At 47.9% G+C, this 23,463-nt stretch overlaps 7 protein-coding genes across 7 annotated transcripts; 3 read left to right on the forward strand and 4 right to left on the reverse strand.

The window, feature by feature from the left end:
- Nucleotides 1-4,898: 4,898 nt before the first annotated feature.
- AO090011000871 (uncharacterized protein) lies at nt 4,899-6,086 on the forward strand (the record flags this gene model as incomplete). Its single annotated transcript, XM_001826391.3, has 1 exon — nt 4,899-6,086. The coding sequence occupies one exon, from the start codon at nt 4,899-4,901 to the stop codon at nt 6,084-6,086; it is 1,188 nt and encodes a 395-aa protein (XP_001826443.3).
- A 433-nt stretch (nt 6,087-6,519) lies between these two features.
- On the reverse strand, nt 6,520-7,467 carry AO090011000872 (snoRNA-binding rRNA-processing protein IMP3; the record flags this gene model as incomplete). The annotated part of the gene is made up of 4 exons (XM_023233144.1): nt 6,520-6,672; nt 6,818-7,073; nt 7,142-7,246; nt 7,436-7,467. The coding sequence occupies 4 exons, from the start codon at nt 7,465-7,467 to the stop codon at nt 6,520-6,522; spliced, it is 546 nt and encodes a 181-aa protein (XP_023093678.1).
- A 557-nt stretch (nt 7,468-8,024) lies between these two features.
- Nucleotides 8,025-9,444, reverse strand: AO090011000873 (phosphotransferase family protein; the record flags this gene model as incomplete). The annotated part of the gene is given in 2 exon segments (XM_001826393.3): nt 8,025-8,083; nt 8,091-9,444. Coding segments are annotated over 2 exon segments (1,413 nt in total).
- A 534-nt stretch (nt 9,445-9,978) lies between these two features.
- AO090011000874 (putative DnaJ domain protein) lies at nt 9,979-11,282 on the reverse strand (the record flags this gene model as incomplete). Its single annotated transcript, XM_001826394.3, has 2 exons — nt 9,979-11,062; nt 11,116-11,282. 2 exons carry the CDS (start codon nt 11,280-11,282, stop codon nt 9,979-9,981), a joined length of 1,251 nt encoding a protein of 416 aa, XP_001826446.3.
- Nucleotides 11,283-12,005: 723 nt separating this feature from the next.
- Nucleotides 12,006-14,256, reverse strand: AO090011000875 (uncharacterized protein; the record flags this gene model as incomplete). The annotated part of the gene is made up of 2 exons (XM_001826395.3): nt 12,006-13,810; nt 13,863-14,256. The coding sequence occupies 2 exons, from the start codon at nt 14,254-14,256 to the stop codon at nt 12,006-12,008; spliced, it is 2,199 nt and encodes a 732-aa protein (XP_001826447.1).
- Nucleotides 14,257-18,374: 4,118 nt separating this feature from the next.
- AO090011000876 (uncharacterized protein) lies at nt 18,375-20,558 on the forward strand (the record flags this gene model as incomplete). Its single annotated transcript, XM_001826396.3, has 6 exons — nt 18,375-18,451; nt 18,551-18,657; nt 18,716-18,828; nt 18,923-19,001; nt 19,071-19,419; nt 19,496-20,558. The coding sequence occupies 6 exons, from the start codon at nt 18,375-18,377 to the stop codon at nt 20,556-20,558; spliced, it is 1,788 nt and encodes a 595-aa protein (XP_001826448.3).
- Nucleotides 20,559-22,354: 1,796 nt separating this feature from the next.
- AO090011000878 (uncharacterized protein) lies at nt 22,355-23,341 on the forward strand (the record flags this gene model as incomplete). The annotated part of the gene is made up of 4 exons (XM_023233145.1): nt 22,355-22,469; nt 22,612-22,832; nt 22,889-23,227; nt 23,276-23,341. 4 exons carry the CDS (start codon nt 22,355-22,357, stop codon nt 23,339-23,341), a joined length of 741 nt encoding a protein of 246 aa, XP_023093679.1.
- Nucleotides 23,342-23,463: the final 122 nt, after the last annotated feature.

The following is a 23,463-nucleotide window of genomic DNA, read 5'->3' on the forward strand; positions in this document are numbered from 1 at the left end:
CAAAGAGAAGACAAGCAAATAGAAAGAAGAAAATAAGATGGAGAAAAGGTGCGTTGGGCAGCCTGGTCTAGATGAGTAGGTCGAAGAAGGAGTGTAACGAAGAAGAACAAAAAGGAGGAGAAGAACGGGACTTGGGGGGAAAGGAAGTATTTATATCTAAAGGTTCCTGGCCGCTACTTCCCTAGCGAGACATGGGATAGCGTCATTGGTGCCAGATTGGGAAGGCAATTGCATTCACTACACTCTTTGTCTTGATCACAAGGCAGGCACATCCCTGCCTATGCTTGGTTAGGCCCTCTAAATACAAATTCACTCACTGTAGGAAGGTCATGCTGCGTAACTCCTGCTTTTACAACCGAGGGAGATAGTAATTCACTTACCCAGAGGCGTGTTTGCTTGCGCGGAAGGTATTTCAAGATCAGTGAATGAAGACCTGCCTTTCGAAGATTGGTTGATTGACTAGTATAGCCTTTGTTTCAAGTCTATACCTAGAGAGCAGCTTCGAAGGTTTTATTCGGCGAGGTTGCTTTCCCATTGCGAACAACATATACCAGGGAACACACTGTCTCATACGCGGTCTTCCACCTCTGCACTTTCTAGCTTACTCCATCTCTACGATATGGACCGTCATGGAGATTCTTCCTATCGAGATCAAATGGCACATCTGCCGCTTTGTATGTGAATCCTTGATCACCTTTGCGATTCTGTAAATTACTAATGAGATCTAGGTTAAAGCCAATCCTTTCGGTATTATAGCCCCCCTTAGCCTGACAAGCCGAGCCTGGTATGATGCGACGGCTCCTATACTCTATGAAACTCTCATAGTTAGGTTTGGAGATAGTGCTACTCTTCAAAAAGCTGTCTTTGAGCTGGAGGAGGGTCGTCGTGGGCGACTCTTTCTGAAGCATGCTCGAAGGTTAGATATTGTTTGTCTTTGGAACTACAGCGAAAAGCCACGGCGTCACTCGAATATGATATATCAGAGCATGGAGCTTGTCCACTATGGTCTCCCGGCTTCGGAGAACACTTTTCTAAGATCCTGCTTGACAGAGTGCCTAGACCCAGAGCTCTGGCCTTATATTCCAGATTTCCGGCATTATCAAGAGGAGAATTGGCAGCCGCTTATCTCACTGATTGCTCATCTAGAACACCTCAGTGAGCTGAATTTTGTGGTTAAGAACATGTACCCGCCGTCACTCCACCAAGTCTTACGCCAATATCATCCAGAATGCCGTCTAAACATCTGGACTTTTCAAGGTGTAAATCTTGATACGCCTATTCTACCACGAATCCAACGTCCTCGTGCTTACGAGAACCTTGATATCCTTTGTTCGTCGGGGCTGCATACTGTTGCCATGGATTATTTCATGGATGAAGCAGGGAGACCTTGGGTTCATTCCGACGAAATTCTGCCGATCGTATGCATGACTCCGAGTCTTAAGCATCTTAATATACGCGGGAGGAGTTCTCGTTCTGTGACTTTGCTGAAATCGGTAAGCAAAGAATATATTGCCACTGTGAAACCCGGTCTAGCAGCATGCTTGGTATCACTCTCTTTTACGTCGCCGGCTCGCTGTGGACCTTGGGAGAAAACGCTGCTGGAAATGGCAAGTTTTGTTGATCTTTCACGGCTCCGGTCATTAGATATATCTATTCACTCGGATCCAGCATTGTTAATGCGAGCTGCCTCAATCTTGACGAGTCTAGAAAGACTGTTTTTGACAATGGCTCCATGGATGGTGCGTACCGCAGGCCAATCTGCAGATGACGAAGATATGATAGCTGCAGTCCAGGCTTTTAATCCGCTCAAATATTTATGGTTACGTGGTTTGCGAAGAAGCGAGTCACTTCATCGTATTCTTATACAACATGGCGGCTCATTGAGAGGCCTTACGATCGAACCATGGGATACTAACTATCAGAATTCCGGGTTGTCCACTCGATACAAATATCCGCTTCTCAACAGTCACGATGTCACTGAATTGTCAGGGAGTTGCCCAAATCTACAAGAACTTCGCCTCCCAATAAAGCGTCGTGGAGGCCGCCCACGTGAGTGCGACATATACAACGCGATAGGTCAATTCCCCCAGCTCCATACTCTGGTCATAAATCTAGGTTGCTATCACTGGTCAGACTGCCTGAACAGTCAAAATGACTGGGCTGCTTCTTTTAGAGACACGTTAATCAATGCTGCAACTGATGAAGACCTTGCTAGAGGGATCTGGGATCTTATCGTCTCGAAACAATCTACTCAGTCATTGAGGCGTTTACGTCTTGTACCCTTTGGTGCAGCTGTCTATGATGAGGAGGAAAGAGACGCCATCTGGAAAGTGAGTCGATCGTTTCTCGTCACATGCAAGACCTGTATGGGTCAGCCCCCGGATGTCATGGAGATTGGAACAGAGGTGTGGGACTTCCTGGGACTGCCGAGGGGCGAGATCAAGGGATCAGAGCATTGGTCTAGCCGCCTAAAGAAGGTTATGGATAACTTGTGGCCTCTGGGGGGGGATGGGAGGTGGAGAGTGAAGAGTTTCCCTTTGCAAGTGGACCATCTCATTGCTCACAATCCTAGCTAGCGATTTGGTTTCCCAACCATTACTCCTTCTCTCGACGGACACAAGTCGCTGTTTCAATGACCTCCACATACCCACCGAGACCATCAACTACCGCCAAAACCCTTCATTTCCTCAATAGTGTGGTAATCGCTTATATCTTGTTGCTGACCGGTCGAGAACGTCCTCGCTGCAGTCCATGATCTGCGAAAGAATACTGCATGCATGTTTCACTAAACCCTTGATTTACCACCCTGGACTGGGGTTGTTTATGCACATCAACGATATCAAGACCGCAGTACTACAGAGTGGGAAGAGTGGAAATCCTACGGGATTTCTACTAGTTAGTCGGAGATACTCAGGAGACGTGATAGATAAGGTGGTCCGTGTATAACAGAACAGAATAGGGGCTAGAGAATCGGAGGCGAATAGGTAGTGTTTCATTAACAGATAGGTTATAAATTCCAGGAGACATTCAGCCAGTCAGCAGTCGAGTCCGTGGTACTTTGTTCTGTGCATAATTTCCTTCACATGGTATGCAATGTATCGCCGTTCTGGTCAGTAAGGGAAGCCTTTCTTGTATTGGGTAGTACCGAGCACATGAAACGATAGGGACACGAGCATCGAGTACAATGATCGTTTACAGATTAGCAGAGAAGAGACGCATTGATGGCATTTGCAGAATATTCCCGAGTGGCTGAAATGGTTTATTCCCACTTTTCGGGCGGTTACCGAGTACAGAGTAGTCTGAGCGCTAAATACCGTTGGGAACACAAGCTTCATAGAATCCTGACAGAGATGCATTGGAGTCAGGGAATGCTCCTGTACTAGTCAGATGTCACTCGGTCTGGACTAAATCAATAGCGGGGGAGGTGTGCTGATGACATCACCTGATCCCTCCCTCTATTCAGAGTTTAAAACCTGCTGAGCGAGAAAGTCGAACATGCCCTTGCGAAAAGAAAACGAGTCCATGTCCAGCAGATCAGATTGTTCGCAGTTTACCGCCTTCTCAGGCGAAAGACTGGCGGTGAAAAATAGTGGCCAATGATAGGGGCTAGAATGGGGGAGTGCACCCTTCCAGCGGGGCGCGGAAGCGGACATTGGTTGCAGCGGGGGCACATGGTGGGGGAGATCATCAACGGAATGACCCATGTCTGGCTTGCCTTCCCAAGGAAATGACTGGTCCTTCGCTGTCTATAGCCCGTAGTCTAATTCTTGGTTGGGTCTCGATCCCGGTTTTGCTTTTTCTTTTTCATCTTCTTTCTCTTGTGTTTACTAGTTACCTCCAATATATTGTAAGGAACCCCCTTGCTGGCAATAATTGATGACGATAGTCCGTGTGGTTCATATAAATTACATCCGATGGATGCCTATCATTCCGAGGGGGAACGGTTGCAGTTAGGAGAAATAATTAAAAATAAAAATAAAAAGAGTAGCCTGTCGCAAGGGGGGTACAAGGAACGAGGGTCCAATGACAGGTCTTGCGCTGAGTCCTCAAGGAGGTTAACCTGCAGGTCCAGACTCGAACCTGCAGGGGAATTTCAATCTGCCTGGATGCCTGATGGCAGCCCCGCAGTGTTATTCTTTCTTAATTTGTATTTTTTACTACTTACTAGTCTAGAGTCCTTCCGTATCGAGTGGGCAAAAGGGAAGGAGCGCCGATTTAACTGACTTAGGGTACTAGGCTATGAGACTAGTCACTTGGGTTCAATTTCTTCTTCTCCCTCGTCTCTTCTTTTTACCTTTCTGGTCCTTCGTGTCCTTCCCGAAGAGAAAGGGTAAAGTGCCCGATTCTCTCCACTGATCGTCTGCGGTGTATCTCGTTTTTCATTTTTCCACTGGAAGTTCCCCGTCGGTGAAGAACCGGTTTCGCCTATGATTTCTTCCAACTATTATTTCTCCCTATAAATTAATTGATTGATTATTGATTACGGGGTATTCTTATTCTTATTATTATAAGTGGGTTCCGGCATCCTACGAACTTCTATACTCCCTCCCTTTCCCTCTTAACCCCTCCTCCTCCCCCATCCTTCTTATTCCCTATGCCTTCTCTCTCTCGAGTTTGATGGGCTGGACTCACCGTCAGGATGTTTCATTGTACCGGTATGTAGGAAGCATGTCCGTGATGTATTCTGGGGATTTAAAAAGGCCTTGTGTGGAACCAGCATGAAGTATATACTGACTTGGTCCGTCAGAACCGTTGTTCCTCTTGTCATGTATTGATGGTCAGAGACTGAGTCTCATGGTCGGTTGATTCACCCGATCTCTTTGCGCCTCACTTGATATTCCTATTTCTTTTCGACGATCCGAACCACTTGGTTACTCGGCAGGTGATTGTCGCCCGCCATGAGCTCCATCACATGCCATCGTCAATCGCATGGCCAGGGCGGTTATCCTTACAGCCTGCCGCACGGCCACCACCATAATAATAGCAACAATAGCCGCCCTCTCCACATCGTCCAAACTATTACGCCAACTGTTCTGGGTCCAGGCACCGGGATTCCTCCGTCTTGCCTGGCTGGATCCCAGCTACCTCCATCCCTTGACATTTCTTCTAACCTGAATACCTTGGCCGATACGAAAGCCACCTTGGAACTCACCGAAATCACCGTGGATACATCCACCTCCCCAGTCTCTCATGATATCGCCGACGATATGGGGCTGAACATGGAAGTATCCTCGACCACAAATCCAAACGTCACCCCAGAACTATCTCCTGCTTGCGATAAACCTCGCATTTCAAAGCGGAAACGAACTTCTTCCCCACCGTCGCCCTCTTCGACAAGTCCCGGAGACCATCGTCGTTCATCATCTCGAAGCACTCGTCACTCTGCACAGACAGCTCGCCAAAGCTCTTTACATTCTCATCGCCGCGCAGCTACCATCACAGCCCCTCTCACGCCATCAGTTCCTAGCAAAGATCTGGAAGCCAAGCGGGAAGACCTTCTGGCCCTGCATCGGGAATCCTGTCGTCTATTTCAAGACAGTGAGCGAACTATTCCGACTCAGTATGAAAGAGCGTCACTTCCCCCAACTATCCACGATAGTCCGCCACACACCGTCCGCACATCTTCGGAGACCGGTTCACCCCCGGTTTCCCCAATCTTCCCGACCCGATTTTCTACGGTCAGTGAGGACCTGACGGGTCCAGACAATCATAAGGGCCCCATGCTCATCACCAACACCATCCATGACGAAAGTTATATCCCTCCGATCCAGACCTCGGTCACTGTCATTGACTGGACGTCCCCGTCCACGCGGAGGCGCGAATACAAAAAGATCGATCGTGCCAGTAGCGGGGTAAGGGGCTTCTGGCGCCGGGTTGCCCCCAAGTGGTGCCAGTTCGGACATGATCGCACGCCGTTCTTTGAAGAAAAAGGCGGCAAAGGAAACTACGAGGGTAGTGTCCGACGCTTTCGAATGGACCTCCCCGACGAGCCTGCCCCGGAACGTAAAATGAATGCCATTCGGGCGCTAAAGCTGAAACAAATGTTGGTGACGACTAAAATGAGCAGTCGTCGGAAGAGCGAATAGCCGATTCATGACGCCACGCTGGTTCTCTACCTTTCCCTTTAAGACATTGACAGCCACCAGCTGTGCAACCTTCTTTAGCAAAAGAAAAGCCTGGAGCTTTCCACAGTTCCGAGTTGTGACACTCTCACAGAGTGAGGTGTGTTGAACACGTGTCACAGATTTCTCGTGAGACTTGAGACTGTCGTTTGATTATTCCCTTGCATGGGCGGGAGATTTGAAATTGTGATACCCAACAAGCCATAGACTGGACCGAATTCATATCTATTTGCATCAAAATTAATCAGATTGCCTTGATCTAAGGAAATGAGAGATACTTTTTTCCAATATCGCCACCTTGTAACGCCATGCACATCATGTAGATAATATAAATCATAGTGAAGGGTATCGACCAGAAGCACACACCCACTTTTGTCTAACAATCCACGTCCATTCATCACAGCATATCGAAATCGTCCAACTTGTCCCGATACTGCATGATGTTCCTCTTGATCTTACTGTTATCCACCCAAGTGACGAAATCCTCCATGTTCCTCGTCACCAGATAAGCAGGATCAGTCACGACCTCACTTCCGACACGCACATGTCCCTGTTCAATGAAAGTAACAGCCTAAAAGCAAGTTAGCCTCACACTCCGCACAACCCCATAAACACCCCAAGCAGAGCCACAAAAGGCCAAAAATAGCAAAAAAAAAAGCAGGACAGAAAAGAAAAGAGAGGGAAGAAAAACGAACCGTCTTAACATTCTCCACCATTCCACTCCGCGCCATAATAACCGCCAACCTACGTCTACAGAACGCAGAAACCGTCACCTCACGCTCAACCCTCGACAACCCAGCGCCCTGTTCCCGGCTCTGTTTCAGAATCCCCATACGCCACATTTTATCAAGGACTTCGCTTTCGACCTTCTTCCGGATCGGATCGCTATCGGGATCAAGCTGGGAGAGCTTATGCGCTAGTTGACGGAGGGAACCGCAAAGGGCATTGTATCTTTGAGATATTGCGTTAGGATTCGGTCCTTAGGATACTTGTATGAGGCCAGCTAGCGAGGAACATACTTCTTGTAGTCGAGATCATTCTGGAGATAGTACCGTTGACGGACTTCGTGTTCGCGGTGCCCGCCGTCGGATTTGTAGTTGTAGAAGTCAACCTTCCGGAGGAGTCTGTTTGAGACTATCGTTAGTTTCTATATCCTTGAATATTCCAATTCGAGTTGCCGTATAAGAAGCCAGAAATGATATCCTAGTCAAGATGATCGCTTGATGATAGATAAGGCTGTGTGTATCGTCAAGCTTGACGGGGATATGCGTGCGCCGGAATTTGGATACCACGGGAGCTGCAGTTCAACTTACTTCTTTTCGTGATACTTTAGCTGACGCACCATTTTGACGGTTGTTCTTTTTTTCTCTTTGTATATGGGGTTTCTTGTTGTGGTGGTTGTATTGGTTGATTGGGGAAAAAATTGGAGGGCGGTGTGATATTCTGCTGGTTTTGGGGGTACCGCTTTTGGGTGTTTGTGCCTGAGGCATGAAGTATGTAGTATGACTATGTAGATGAATTGGACTGTACGATTCCTGAATAGGAAGTTGTACGATTTATCCAGAACCCAGAATCTGTAATATATTTTATTTTTCGATAGTGCTAAAATGTAGGTGATATGGTCCAGTGGTTAGTGGGCCTAAGGTGTTTGTTTGGCAAGGTTTTAGGCTTTATCCATGCCTTTGGAGTATTTCTCTTGCTATATAGTAAACCTCATTGTTTTGCAATTAAGCCTTATACTTGGATAGGGTTTGTAGCATGGATGCGCTTATAGACTACGAAGTGTAATAGAACTCCTAAGGAGAAACGGTAACCATGTTTTGGTAGATGCCAATTATATTATATTACTTCGTGATAAAAGGATATCAAACCCGAACTTCATGAATCTTCTATGGTGTTCGCTCAGTCTTCTCTCAGCCAGTGCACATGCAACATCATAGAAGTGAAAGTCATCAAAGTCACTATTACTTATCTTTATATCTTCCTCCTGACACACTTTGCCGTCATCAAGCACATGTGACCGAGTCGATGCACCCTCCCGGGCAAGCTTAACGACTGCATTGAAGATCTTATGCACGGTATCAACCGTACCATACGAATCATTCGCAGCGTTTAGTAGGTTCCCGAGGATCAGAGATTTTGTAGTTAGATTAGCGCACGCCGGACCATCATCTAATTGATGAGACTGGATGAACCCAGCATATAAAGATCGATAGAATCTCAACGTATCGGGCGAATCCTCCCAAATACCCAGTGGCTCAGCACGTCGCTCTATGTCTTCAGTCCAGCAATACGTCGCTGGATCATAGTCTCGTGTCAACCAGCTCGGGTATCGTTCATTCCCTACACTTCGTGGGACAGCCCCAACCCCGTCCCAGTCTATGATGGCCTGCAATGCCCCGTCGCGTGAAACCAAGACATTCTGAACATCAAGATCAGGGTGGGCTAGAACGAACGTGCCCCGTTCATCACTTGGCTCTGGGATGCAGTCGATGAACAATCGGAGAAGTCCAAGCACGCCCTTTTCGAAAGTCATATCTGGCTGCCTCCGATGATCAAGTAGTGCTGTGTAGTATTCTTTTGTTTTGGAGAAGGGTCCCATCTCTAAATAGACTGTCGATTGGTCGGGATCGCGAGCCCTTAACCGCTCCCGCATGGTTGCGGTATCTACTAGTCGTAAAGGACCGATACCCGATGGGTAACCCTGGTCATCGAAAGCCATTGACCCCCCTGTGCTAAAGGAGAATCTGTCCAGCTGAGCCATAGCAGCCGCGAGGTCTCGTAAGCATCGAGTGCGTCGCGCCTGTACAATATCTTTCGGCGAAGCGTTATCAAACCAGACTTTGTACAGCGAGACTCCCTCAACATGGTCAATAAGAATGAACGGACAATTGAGCTCATTGTCGCATGTGTCGCTAAAGGCATAAACGTCTGGAACTGGGATGGTAGTTTCACGACGCAGCAAGCGCATCGTCAGTGCTTCTGAGCGTATAGCTCTGGCATCGGAGGTTCTGAATTTTTCCCGGGTCCCGTTTGCAGGGACTTTGAGTAGCCAGAGAGCTTCGTCGTGAAATCTCACTGGGTAAAGCACATGGTAGGAGCCGAATATTGGTGGCTTGATTTCTATTACCCTGGTACTTTGTGGGTTGCTGTGTTGGAGGCTTTGCCGGATTGTGGTGGCGTACTTGGCGACTCGATCCAGTCGTACACGTTCCATGATTTCTGTGAATAAATCATATTCGTCTGCTCCTGAGGTGTCTGAAGAGGTGTATCCAAGCACATCTTCCTCTTCGGATTGTTCTATAGGAGAAGTTGGTGTCATCGGTCTGAATGGCTAGGGCATGTGCCTTGTGGTTCTGGACAAGCTCTGAGCCGCCAACAACGTGAAAGGTGGGCGATTAGCTATTCCAAAAGAAAATCAATTTCCTGATACGGATGCTTTATAGAGCCTTCTATGAAGAGGAAAAGTGATCAATGCGCATAAATAGCTAGATCTGACTACGTATTTATGTGTATTAGACACATGAAGAATGGGCAAATTGATCCACAACTCACGTGTAACTGAGCCAAGGACTCATTCATCTGTACCCTAATCAATTATCCGGTATCTATTTCATCCCTTAAGAGCCCAGAGATAAGATCTGCTGTAAATCTATCGACAATTGTAGTTTCTATAATCGTTGTATATATGTAACTCAATTCGCAAGAGAGCGCCAAGGTTCAGCAGGTGCAGAGTTTCGCTGCTTTGATCATTGTAGATCGATGTCTAATCTAATGAAGTACATAGTAAATATACAAAGCCACGGACTCATTTAGATCATCCAGACAGCTTGATGCAGTGTTTTTAATTAATGTATCATAACTCATCCTTCACTGATGGTTCAGGCCGACCGCTCTCCTTGTCCAGATTAACCCCGTTCTTCTTGCGCCACTTCTCCCACAGCGCAAAGAACTCCTTCTCCATTCCGCTCTCCATCTGGTCAGGAAGGATCACACTATACTCCACGTACAGATTGCCCGGCTCCTCATCTTGGTCGTGGCTTTCGTGGAGATGACCGTCCGAGTAGAATGGCATGCCCTCACCCTTAACTGTTTCCACAGACAAGGGTTGCACGACCTCACCGCGTTTGCGTCCAAGCTGGACGGTGTGTCCGTCCAAATGGGTGATATTGCGAGTCCACTCACCCATCCATGCCTCCCGCAATGATAGCGCTTCCCTCCAGAATAGGTCCTTACCCTTCCTTCGGAAAAAGGTGCCGTCCGTCTGCCACTGGTAATCGCTCGCCTCGGGTTGCCGCTCATCTAAAATCAGCACCAGGTCGCCAGCAATATAGTCGGGACTCTCGTCGGCCTCGTTTTCGAAAACAATCCGTGATCCCTTCCCCATTCCAGGCTCTACCGTAAACGTTGTTTCCACCTCCTTGCGCACGACGCGATGTCCATGACAGACAGGGCAAGGCTTCTTGATCATCTTCCCTTGCCCACCACACTTATCGCATGTCATCTGCACTTGCTGAAACATTCCGGGTGCCAGCATATGCTTCTGGATGACCCTTCCATGTCCCGCGCACCGATCACAGGTGACAACCTCACGATCTGCCGACCCCGTACCCTCGCACGCATCGCAGATCTGCTGTTTCTCTAACATAATAGTGACCTCCCTGCCATTATAGAAATCGCGTAGCGGCAACCCAATCTTGAATTCCATGTCCGGTCCCCTCCGATGCCCCGGCGCATGTCCGAAGTGTCCGCCGCCGCCGAAAAACCGCGAAAACAGGTCGAAGGGATCGTGCGCCTGTCGTCCCGCATTGCCTCCCTGTCGATGCTGCTCCACTCCCTCGTGTCCATACTGATCGTAGATCTTGCGCGTGGTGGATGTCGAAAGAACGTCATATGCCTCGGCGATTTCGACAAATTTCTCGCGTGCGTCCTCGTCGCCTCTGCATAATTGCTGTTAGAGTACTAGTGCTTCTGTTATAATGTATAGACGTACGGATTCTTATCAGGATGGTATTTCTTGCTCAATGTGCGATATGCTCTTTTGATATCCCTTTCTGAAGCCGATTTGTCTAAGCCAAGAGTTTTGTAATAGTCTTCTGCCGCCAGCACCAACTGCACTAGGCACAGTGCAATCGCGAGGAAAAGGCAAGCGAGGCGCATTGTGGATAGCATCTTCTACGAGCTGCGTTCGCGCAGCCCGTGTACGTCTGGTGATAATCAGTTGGCGGCGTTATCGCTGCAATCGAGGTGCGTCTTGTCGACTTGCGGGTATCTCGAAGTAGATAAGCGGCGAGAGAAAGGAAAATTGGTTATTTCGCTAATTTCTGCTTTTTGAATTATAGCAGCAGATTCGAACAGTCCATAAAATATACGTATACTATGCCTTGAGATCAGCAAAGACCTCAAGAAGCGTGTGGTGGGATTGGCTCTTTGTGTTGCCCTCAACTAAATAGATGTCCATCCGCTGTCAACCAAATATACCATAAGCTTGTCGATTAGGTGGCCGCAACACGGCGAATGGTTCCACCGGGCCGGATCACGTGTGGTTATACAATGGTCCCTTTCATATTGCAAGCAGCCGCTAGGCAAAACTATACGACAAATTTATTCATTGGAGATGTCTGCTAAATAATAACATTGTGCACTTCATTATGGCCCGTATTATGTGGACAGTTGAGACATGCATGGCAGTAAATGAGTGACTGCAGTCAAACCATTACACATATATCGCACAGAGTAAGTAACAAACAAGATCGTCCAGCGTATACATAGACTTAGTAAAGCAGACAGCTCGCCAGGGAATGTCCAAAAATAAGTGTGAAATACGTCAGTGAATGAAAAGAAACCCGTGTAAAAAGCAAAAAGCGAAGCATCCGTCAATCATTAGCTACGTGTCGGAACGTCAAAAATGTCGTTTCGCCATGTTCTTCTCAGGCCATAGCTCTCATCTCCTTCTTCAATGGCCTCTTGAGCTCTCAGTGCTTCCTCATGCCAAACTTTTGTAAGACTTCCAGGGGCATAAACGCCCTTAAAGACACCTTTTCCAGGTGCATCAAAGCCGATACGAGTCTCAACGTCTGAGACTGGTTGCAATCGTGCCAAAACCGCTCGCACAAAGGTCGCCAGATCTTGGGGATTGGCAATGCGTGCAGCTCGCAAACGCTCCCGTGCAAACACAAGCTCTCGGTTCAGTGCGTGAGCGGCCGCAACGATTCGTTCTGCGATCTTCTTCTCCAAGACTCGACGGAGCATATGCTTCAGGAATGGCTTGGTCAACCATAAAAGGTACTTCCACTTGCTGCGGTGCACCTTGTAATCGAGCTTGTGTATTACCACCCGCACGCCGCGAAGCGTAAAGATTTGCTCCAGACGCTCCCGACCCACTTCTATATCCAAAGAGATATCAATGCCCCGCTTATCTAGATAAAAACTGGCAATACCCTCATCATGGAAACGGAACAGGCCTGAGTGGGTACGGAGCCAATATCCAAATTCCGAAGCACTAACGTTGAGTCCCATGACTGTAGCAGTAAACGTGGTCTTGAGATCAGCCGTGGTTCTCTTTGAATGCTTCTTTAGAACGTCGATGTCATTCCTTGTGGTGATATGCAGACGATATGGGAGAAATGATGAATAGTTAACCGTGTGGCCTGGCTCCAGGATGAAGTTCTCCAAGAGAAGGTCAAGCTCAGGCGCCATAACCTCCAGACGGGGGATTGGAATGTGTTGTATGGTTCGAAGAAGAACAGGAAAGAAGACCTCAAGGATGTCCGAGGGCAACTCGCTTTTTCTCTCATAGTAGCCGTCCCACGCGTCTTTGTATAGCTTGTTGGTTGCATCTACCAATTTGGTCACTGCGGCATCTTCAGGGACTGTACGCAAAGTCCGTTTTGCCTGTTCCAGAAAAGCATCCACATCCTGCCGTAGATTGGACTCAGTGTCGACTTTTTTGGCTTTTTCCTCGAGCTCACTGAGTTTTTCTGAAGCAGAGTCAAAGAAACTTGGGTCGGTCAGCATCTGCTGCACTGAAGACCCTAATTCTCCCATTAGTCTTTCAAATTCTGGGTCTTTATTAGCATGCTGCAACACTTGCTGGAATCTTTGTTCCAGGGTCTTCCATTGCTCGGCATCGCCCAGCGACTGAACCAAAACCCAGAGCTGCTGCATCGCTTGCTTTAGATCTTCATTTACCTCGACCTCTTCTTCAGCTGTTGTGATTATATCCGAGGCTGCATTGGCGTATGTCTTTGCGTAACTCTGCACCAAGGTAGAAAGGGTGGCTACCGAGTCCGAATAGTCCGATCGTTCTCGCAGTTTCAGGACGGCTTGCTTCAACCGGTAGATTAAGGTATCCTTTTCCTGTCCCCCCAGATGTTCTTTGGCGCTCTTGATTGCCTCCTGTCCAGTGCGAGCTACTCCATTGCCGGCCGCCTCCGCGACCTGAGCTACCTCCTGGCGTATCTCCTCGCTTGAGGGGGCCTGGCCTTCATCTGCACCTGCGCCCTGTACCGCGTCGATTTCTTCTTGTGAAGGTTTGATCTGTTCCCCAACTTGTTTCGAAGTATCCGACAGGAAATATGCCGTGTCAGAGAATATCTGACGGCCAACGGTGGTTAAGTCATCAACAAAGAGACGAAAGTCGGCATTCGTCAAAAGAAGGCTTCCCACAGTGCGAAGACTATCATACGCTATGCCAACATCAGTTTACTACATTTACGTCAAGTATACGTGTGATTTTACCGGCTTTAGTATCTTGTCTAGCCTTCACATGAGAGGCATGCTGTGCGACCTGGCCACGATCCAGCGATGCCCTAGATCGGGACAAATGCCACAAGAATTCCTGAAGTTTATCGTCATTATTTTTGTCGCGCAATAGTTCGATGAAGACTTGTATCCAGATACGACAGTCTCGGATGAGTTGGCGACCGACAGAGCCGATATCCTGGGTACGAGGATTCAGGATATCGGAGGCCAACAAGGTACGGAGATTAATGATGACCTGCTCGGTAGATGGCATGTAACCCTCCGAAAGGGCACGCAGCATCTGAAACGAGTGCAATTTCTGATGCAACCGCCGTTGGAGGGTCGTGTCCTCCTCGTAGCGAGGAAGGAGGGGCTCGGTCTCTTGCGACATGGCAAATAGGCAGCCGTTGACCACGGAGTACCTCTCTGTTGATTGACCGAAGGACTATCAAATCCCCAGTATATACACCGGAGACTACCCGAATCGTTCCGTGAGAGAATCAATGGCTCAATTAACTCAACCGTCCCCGAAAGGAGCTGAGATCAAAGAAGGGATGATGGGTTGCATGACAGGGTGAGATGAGCTCCTCCCTACGTGGTTGCCGCGCTTAACAGCTTCACTCTTGCGTCACTGATCCCCCGCCGCTTTAGCCAATCAGGTGATCCGCCTTCGGTATGTATGTACTACTTATCAATCAGCATGATCTCATAGCGGAAGAGAATCAAGTATTGGTGCTTCCAAACTGCCTATAGTTTCTTAAAATTGAATTTGTTCTTTCCATAAGATCATTCCTCGATAATTTATTAGAGCCTGTATGACAAACCTTGATACGCAACATTTTACGTCCTTGACTGTTACAACCTATTTTCCTATACTCCACACATACATCATAATTAAATATAGCAAACACACACGTGCTTCATTCTTGTTTATCAACCAGAGCACATTCTAGGGCAGACACCCACGTAGAGCCATAGTCGGGGACATATAATGGGAATATAAAACGATTCCTAAGTCCCCTATTATCAATCGAACGTAGGATGATAATATAGATCTCTATTAATAGGCTTGACGTCTCCTGATTGTTGTCAAACTATCCTAAAAAAAGCTTGACACCCAGGAGTATGGATGGACCCATTCTGCCACACCGGAAACACTAGATCGACATAGTCGCCTTGAGCCTCACCTGATGTTTATTTGACATAGAGTAATAACACGACCTCTATTCCATGATCAAGTATATCTTAGTTCTACCTCAGTTGCATGATTGACAACCCAACTAAGGACACATACTTCAGTTAAGCCCTATCCCAAAATCATGACCGGTGAATGTTCTATTTATGTATTTATTTATCGTTATTCGAGATTTGAGTATACCATATGCTTATTGCCAGTAAACTAGTCGATGACCGTATGACTGCACATCGCTCAGGGGCTGAGACTGACTAAAATCACTAAAAATAAAATAAATGAGAAAATAAGGGTACCTCTAAGGACGATAAAGTAAATCAATAACAGTACGAGTAATTTTCATTCTTCACTTGGGTACAAGATCGTTTAATGATCGTTGACCTGATCGAGACACTGATCGATTCTAACCCTAACTGGATAGGAGATGCGCTATCGTACCAAAGCACTAGAAAAATGATGCTCCAAGAATGTCAGAGTATTTCCGACACAGGCAACTCAGCTGAACACAAAAGCAACTTTCTACAATCGCGGAAAGTAACTTCCGTTAGCTCGATCAAGAAACCCGAACACCGTCTCGACGTCACACACCCCAACACAGTGAGGCTGCTGGGGTATGGACAAAGTCGGAAATGCACGAGAATTAAAGAATCCTCCTCATCAATTCCAACGACTCTTCCGAAACAACAAAGACTATGCAGGGATTAAAGTTGCGGAAATCCCAACGGTATACTGAGTACTGTGTATCTTCAATCCCAGTCCCTATACTACACTGTATAAAGCATACTGTTCGGCCCTTGTGACCAGATGTATACGGATCAAAGAAGTAAGGATCGGCGCCACCCAAGCCTTAGATCAATGCGACTTAAATCCGGGGAAACTGGCTGAGTGGGTAACGGTATGTATCATTCTAGATTGAAGATGTGGCTGTTATTCTCTCGTAAAAGATTGGAAAGCAAGGGAATTGAGTTAGAGACATAGCCTTATGTTTGGAACATACCTAGGGATTGTGCATAAATGACTCGGTAGATCTGGACTACGCCGACTGCCGCCTATGGTGGCAATATGACCGACTGGATAGGGAAAGTCCGGTGTCATAGTAATCGCCTATCTAACCATTATTAATTGGAACCGCCTCGATTGCAACGGTTTACAATTCTAGAGAATATGTATTAACTATGCAATTTTGAAGCTTGGCGTTAGCGCCTAATGAGAAACATTAGAACTGTGTTACGGGTTTGAACTTTGAAGCTCGGAAGACTAGGGTGACTACTACGCAAACTAGGAAATGGGCTCCATCCGATGTCTCCATCGGCCGGACCCGATCGGCGGAGCCTTGCTGTTTCAGAGTCTTACTATTGGGCAGCGAAACAAGGATTTTGGGGGTGACAATTTTGAAGTTGGAGAGGTCAAGACTTGAAAGGGTTGAAACGAAAGAACCTGCCCACACTAGGGAATAGGGAGGAGGCGAAAAAAAAAATCACGCATTCTGATGGCTCAGGTAAACGTGTACCGACACGCACTCATACAATATGCATAGTAGTTGTACGCATGTATGTATGTAAGGGGGGGGTGTTGTACATACTTAGATACATACGGCAAGTCTATGCGTCATTAAATGACATTGACAGCCACAGAGTATAATCTCCAACTTTCAAAAGATAATCGTATTTCCCGATGCAGCAATAGTAATGACAACGGTTGCTATGAGTAAGAAAATACCTTAAACCTCTAGAGGTTAGGTGCGAGGTGAGGTAATCAGAAACCCGCCACTGACTAAAGAACCCGAACTCGGCCAGTATCCGGGCCGCGTTTTCACTGCGGGGAGCCTAAAAAAAGACACTAAAAGTACTGAAGAGTGTCGAGAACCAGGAGTATCGATCAGCAGCTTCCGTCCAGAATCCTTCCTCTCGCAGTTAGACTTACTGCGATTGGAACCTAGCTTGGAGCTCCACGACCAAGATAGTTAGTGCGCCTGTACATTAGGCTAATTTCTGCCACATGAGACTCGATCCACTTTTTGCCCACTGAAGGGTCGTGTGTCGTTATTTGGTTCAGCTCCACAGTGTGAAAAATATCGGGATGCCATATCGGATGCAAGCCGTTGCTTACGGGATCCCTCCCCTGATGGCTCAAGAGGATTAATATTACACTACTTTTCAGGGGAAAGGAAGGTCGGACAGAGGGTAACGATCATCGTGGGGACACAATATTACACAGAACTACCATCTAGGGGGGGGGGGGGGACTTGTAACCGGAGTCCGGAGTTTAAAAAGAGAAGAAAGAATCTAATACTAACAGTATATTTTTGCCTATCCGAGTTTAGGTGTACACCGCGTAGGCATTTTGTCATGATATGCATGAATGGGGGTACTTCGGAGCTATAGTAGAATTGGAGTAAAAAAAAAAATAGAGAAAAAGAAGAAGTGATGGGACAAAAAACCGCAATTCATATTTGCTTACGTCCAGTAAAAAGCCTCAATCAAGGGGTCGGGTGCGGATTTCCTCAACAAAAAAAAAGAAAAAGAGCAAAAAATAGTATATGTATTACTCTACTTATTGGAAACCGACTACTAATGTGTCTCCGCACTAGCCGTGACTAAAAGTCGATATATCGGAATTTGCAAACGTGAAATTTTATACTTAGATGATCAACTGTTTTTTCGATACCTGCGTCCCGACCTGTACTCCGTGCTACACGGTAGTTATCGTCCTGGACCCAAAATTGCCGCAATCCATTGCCAACTCCTTTTGCAATTTACCTCATTCTCATTCGCTTTCAGCCCTGTCTGCCACTTCCCATCGCTCGCTTCGTCCTTTTGAAATTCTATTTCTCCGCATTTGTCGGGTTCGGAGACTCTTCCCGTTTCTCCACATCCATCCCAATTCGTCCCCAAATTTCCCAAAAAGCTTCGTATCCTATTCCCACTGGTGAGACTCGGACTAAAAAGTATGCAACCATTAAACGTCCTCCCCGATATCCACCGTTGCGATCCCGACCTCCCTGACTGGCCCTTTGGATCCCGAGTCTTCCCGATTGATGAGTCTGAGCCTTCGTCTAATCACTCCACGGCCCTTGTTCTTAGACCTCGCGACGACCTCGCTGGAGATCACAACGGGTGTTCTGTGTTATGACCACCGGAATGTTGTGGATTTCTCCTCAGAGGGGTTCAATGTTAGCGCGCATACATAAAAACAGACTGCTTCCTATCGTTTCGTCACCTCGTGCAATTATTTCCTCTGCATCTTTCTCGTCTTCTTCGTTATCATTTTCTGTTGCTGGTACTCGCCCCAATAGTAGTGTGACTCAATTTGCCCCAATGGCTCGTCTCCCTTCACAACAAGGCCGTCAGGTCCATGCGACCTCGACGTCGTATGTGAACCATGCCGCTCCAGTGTATGTACCTTCTGTATCTCAAAGGGTCCCCGGCCGGTGGAACAAGCACCTCTATGAAAGAAAAGTTCTTCGCTGACAACGACCTTTTTGACCCTTCAGAGAAGCCAACTATGATACAGCCAACCCTCCGTACATCCGCAAGTACCTCCGCACGTACGGCCTGACTCCTCCGCGCGCAGAATCCTACGAGGTTCAGAAAACAAGATGTGTGTACACTGGGTGTCGGATGCTTACGGAAATGAGAAAAAGCTAATTGCGCTACAGGTCTGGCTCAATTGGCCTTGAAGCAAACCGCCATTGACAAATTTCTCTACCTGAGCACTCTTCGCAAGAACAATGTGCATCTATTCTACCGTCTGGTGACGGATCATCTGAGGGTATGTGCAGAAAATGGGGACGAAAACAAGCTGCATTTCAAAAGCCATGTCTGCAAGCTATATTTTCGTAGATCAGAAATCTAACATCCAGTAGGAACTTACCCCTCTGATCTATACCCCGGTCGTCGGTGAAGCTTGCCAGAGATGGTCCGAGATCTACCAGCAACCGGAAGGTGAGTTTCAGAACCTTGTCTAGCTCAGCTGCGACGAATCAAACCCGGCCGCTAACGATGTTTTACCAGGTATGTACTTAAGTTGGGAAGATCGCGGCAATCTTGCTGCTGTCATTGCCAATTGGCCCCAGCCCAATGTGGAGATCACATGCATCACCGATGGCTCCCGAATTCTCGGCCTCGGCGACCTTGGCATTAATGGAATGGGCATTCCCATTGGCAAGTTGGCGCTCTACACTGCATGTGCAGGTATTCGCCCCGAGGCCACCCTGCCTTTGACTTTGGATCTGGGAACAAGCAACAAGACCCTCCGGGAAGACCCGTTGTACATGGGTAGCAATCGTGACAAGATTACGCCGGAAGAGGAGCGGGAGTTCATGGATGAGTTGATGTCTGCTCTTACGGAGCGTTGGCCTGGGTAAGTAGTGACTCCTCTGATCGACCCAACATCTTCCGATATTACGGGCACTAACGGAACGGCTCACGCCCTGCAGCATTGTCATTCAGTTCGAAGACTTCAAGAACCCCTTCCCTGCCTTGGAGCGTTACCGTGATATTTACACGTGCTTCAACGATGATATTCAGGGCACAGGAGCCGTCATCCTGGGTGGAGTCATCAACGCCGTGAAGCGCTCGGGCCTTCCTTGCAAGGATCACCGTGCTGTCTTCTTTGGTGCGGGAAGTGCCGGTGTCGGCGTTGCTAAACAAATTGTTGCTTTCTTTATGCGTGAGGGCATGACTGAGGATGAGGCCCGGTCCTGCTTCTACCTGGTCGACACCAAGGGTCTCGTCACCAATGACCGTGGCGACAAGCTCGCCGAGCACAAGGTCTACTTCGCCCGAGAGGACAATGAAGGCCAGCAGTACAAGACCCTGGAGGAGGTTGTCGACTATGTGAAGCCAACTATCCTCATGGGTTTGTCAACCATTGGTGGTGTCTTCACCCCAGAGATCCTACGCAAGATGGCCGACTGGAACACCGCTCCTATCATTTTCCCTCTCTCCAACCCCTCCTCCAAGTCCGAATGTGACTTCGAGACCGCTATTACTCACACTGATGGTCGGGCTCTCTTTGCCTCTGGCTCCCCCTTCCAGCCCTTCTCATTCACCAACTCTGCTGGAGAGACTCGCACCTACTATCCCGGCCAAGGCAACAACATGTATGTCTTCCCTGGTATCGGTCTGGGTACAATCCTCTCCAAGGCCGTCAAGATCACCGACAGCATGATCTATGCGTCGGGTGCGGCCCTCTCGCAGGCCCTGACTGCGGAGGAGATCGAGCGCGGTCTCCTCTACCCCGACTTGACCCGGATCCGCCAGGTCAGCGTTGTGGTGACGCGCAAGGTTATCCGCGCTGCACAGGAAGACAAGGTTGATCGTGAGACTGCCTTGCGCAGCATGAACGATGACGCGCTTGATGCCTGGATCAAGGCCCGCATGTATGATGCTCACAGCGAAGTTCTGGCCTTGGAGAGGGAAGTTGGTGCCCTCCTGCACAACTTGAACCCAGCCTCACTTTTGAACGGGCTGTCAAGTGAAGAGAATGCCAAACTGTAAATGCTCGCATTCTTTTTGTTCTTCTTCCCTGATATCCTCTTGTTCCATCTTTTCCATGCTCGACTCCGTAGCATATTCCCTTCGAGCAATCTTCCTTCCGTCACTAAAATCCTGGGACTATCCAGGCTGGTTTGATTTGATTTGAAGCGCTTTTTTGTTCATGCCTCATGGCCGTTGGCTAGAAGGATGTATTTGTTCCTGTATACCCCGTTCATCACTAATTGCAATTTGTCCTACATTTTCGGACTTGGGTATTTGTTCGGTTCGTTTTAGAATGGTCCATGATTGTGGTATTTCGGGCAAATTGAATGAATAACAACTGATTGAATTGGACTTGTTTTTTTTTTTTTTTTCCATCATGTTTCGTATTCCAACACTTACAGTAAATTGGTATAGGCAAGGTATCTCTCTGGGGGCCGTGAACCTCCACTTGGACCCTCGCAAGCTTTTCCCCCTCGTGGACATGTGAAGTGGGGAAGTGCGGAGGACTTCGTTTGAATCTCTCCGGCGGTGGCGCTGAGGTTAAGGTTGTGCAGATCTAATCTTTACCCCTTCGCAATGGATGTCGTATTGGGAGTTATGAATGAATGGTCCCTCGCCGTGGAATGTTGGAAACATGTGGGAACTGAACGTTCAAGGAATTCCTCTATCTAACTCTGTCAGGGTTGGTTACCACCACCATTGCCTATATGATCTGGACCCCGCTCCACGTGGCTTTTCCATATCCGGTAAACCTGAAGATTGCGGTATCCTCCCATTGTCTTCTTCTTCCCCAGGCAACAAGAGCTTGCGCATTCATTGAGCATGACGATAGCAGTAGAGAGATGCCTGGAATTTGCAACCTGCTACACTGCCATGCGCTCGGGGTCGTTTCGTTTCGTTTCGTTTGAATTCTTTTCTGAAAACTATCATTACCTCTATTACTATCACTAATATCTTTATAGGATTGCTAATATGGTGGCTCTCATTATTAAGTATCACTAATCAATATGGTTGATGACAAGTTTTCTTCATGAAGCTTTCGGAATGCCCCATCCGTTATCCGTTCGGCTTGCCTTTGCTCCGCCCATCGCTATGAGAACAGTGGATATCTGCCTCGGTTGTGCATATCCGATCTGCGGGAACGTATATCAATCCTGAGCGTCCTCCGGTACCTGGTCACATTAGCCTAACCAATTCATTTTTTCTATATACTACTACCGCAATGTCGTCTCCTCTAAGCGACGCCGTCAAATTACCTTGCGGTTTGGTGTTTCCCAACCGCTTTGTTAAGGTAAAGACCTACCCTGACCCGCAAACCCATTCTTCTAACAGTGCTGCCAGGCTGCAATGGCCGAGATGATGGCGGGATGGGAGCATATTCCGACACCGTCACTGCTTGAGGTCTACAATCAATGGGGCCAAGGAGGGTGGGGTGCTCTACTTACAGGTAAAACATTTAATAGCCCGATGTGTAACCTACCATATCAGCGTGTTAATGTGATCTGTCAGGAAACGTCCAAGTTGACATAGACCATCTCGGGAGTCACTTCGACCCTGCTCTGCACGGTGAATATACCGGCAAAGAGGGTAACGAAGCCCTCGTTGAGACCTGGGCCAAATATGCCCAAGCATGCCAACAACATGGAACTCCTGCCATCGTACAGATCAGCCATCCCGGTCGGCAGTCACTCCGCGGTGCTGGCAACCGAGGTCTCTTTGCGCCGACTATAGCGCCGAGTGCGATTCCAGTGCAGTTTGGGGATGGTTGGTTGGACTGGTTCGTTAGCAGGATCGCATTCCCGGCACCGAGAGAAATGACACAGGCAGATATTGAAAATGTAACGAGGAAGTTCGTTGATACGGCTCGGTTAATGGCCGATAGTGGATTCTCCGGCGTTGAGCTGCATGGTGCCCATGGATATCTAATCGGTACGTCTCTGTGGGCCTGCGGGTGTCTCCAGGATCAGTTGCTAATAATGCAGATCAATTCTTGAACCCGAAGGTAACGACCCAATTCAGGTAACTACTAAACGCCACTTAACACCTTGCAAACAGACAAACCTTCGTACAGATGCGTACGGCGGCACTCTGGAGAAGAGAGCAAAATTTGTCCTAGATATCATTACCGAAATTCGAAAAGCCGTTCCATCGAAGTTCTGTGTGGGCATCAAACTCAACTCTGCAGACCACAGCTCATCAACCTTTGAAGAAACCATGGCTCAAATTGGATTACTGGTAGAGGCCGGGATTGACTTCCTCGAAGTCAGTGGTGGAAGTTATGAAGATCCCAGTGTAGGCGCCCTCGCTCCATCATCCAACTGTTTATCACACAGGCTCATCGCATACAGATGATGGGAGGGACACAGCCGCAGAAGAGTGCCCGCACAGCAGCCCGTGAGGCCTTCTTCATCGAGTTCGCAACCGAGGCCCGCAAGCGGTACCCTGATCTTGTCTTCATGCTGACAGGCGGCTTCCGAAGCCGGACAGGCGCCGAGTCCGCTATCAAGGAGAATGCATGCGATCTAATTGGAATCGGCCGCCCGGCGGCTATTGACGCCAAGTTCCCTCAATTGCTTCTCGATGAAAGTGTGCCAGATGAGAAAGCGCAGTTGCTCCTGAACAAGGTTCCCGCTCCATTTATTACTCGTTTCCTTCCTACGAAGATCATAGGCGCTGGGCTAGAAACTGTAAGATACCCTATTGACGTTCAAGAGACAGCTTGCTAATCGGAACAGACATATTACGGGGGGCAGATTCAACGGATAGCAAAGGGACTGAGGACCATGGTACCGTCTGTTTGATTGCACCATCGGTGCTCTTTGTAATGTTTTCTATATAAGTAAGCTTAATACCATAGACCCGGATTTATTGAACAGCACAGGGTCAATCCATTTCGTCTTTAATTATTATCTATATACAGTTC

The sequence above is a fragment of the Aspergillus oryzae genome, chromosome 7, assembly GCF_000184455.2.
Source record: "Aspergillus oryzae RIB40 DNA, chromosome 7".
In the NCBI taxonomy this organism is placed as follows: Eukaryota; Fungi; Ascomycota; class Eurotiomycetes; order Eurotiales; family Aspergillaceae; genus Aspergillus; species Aspergillus oryzae.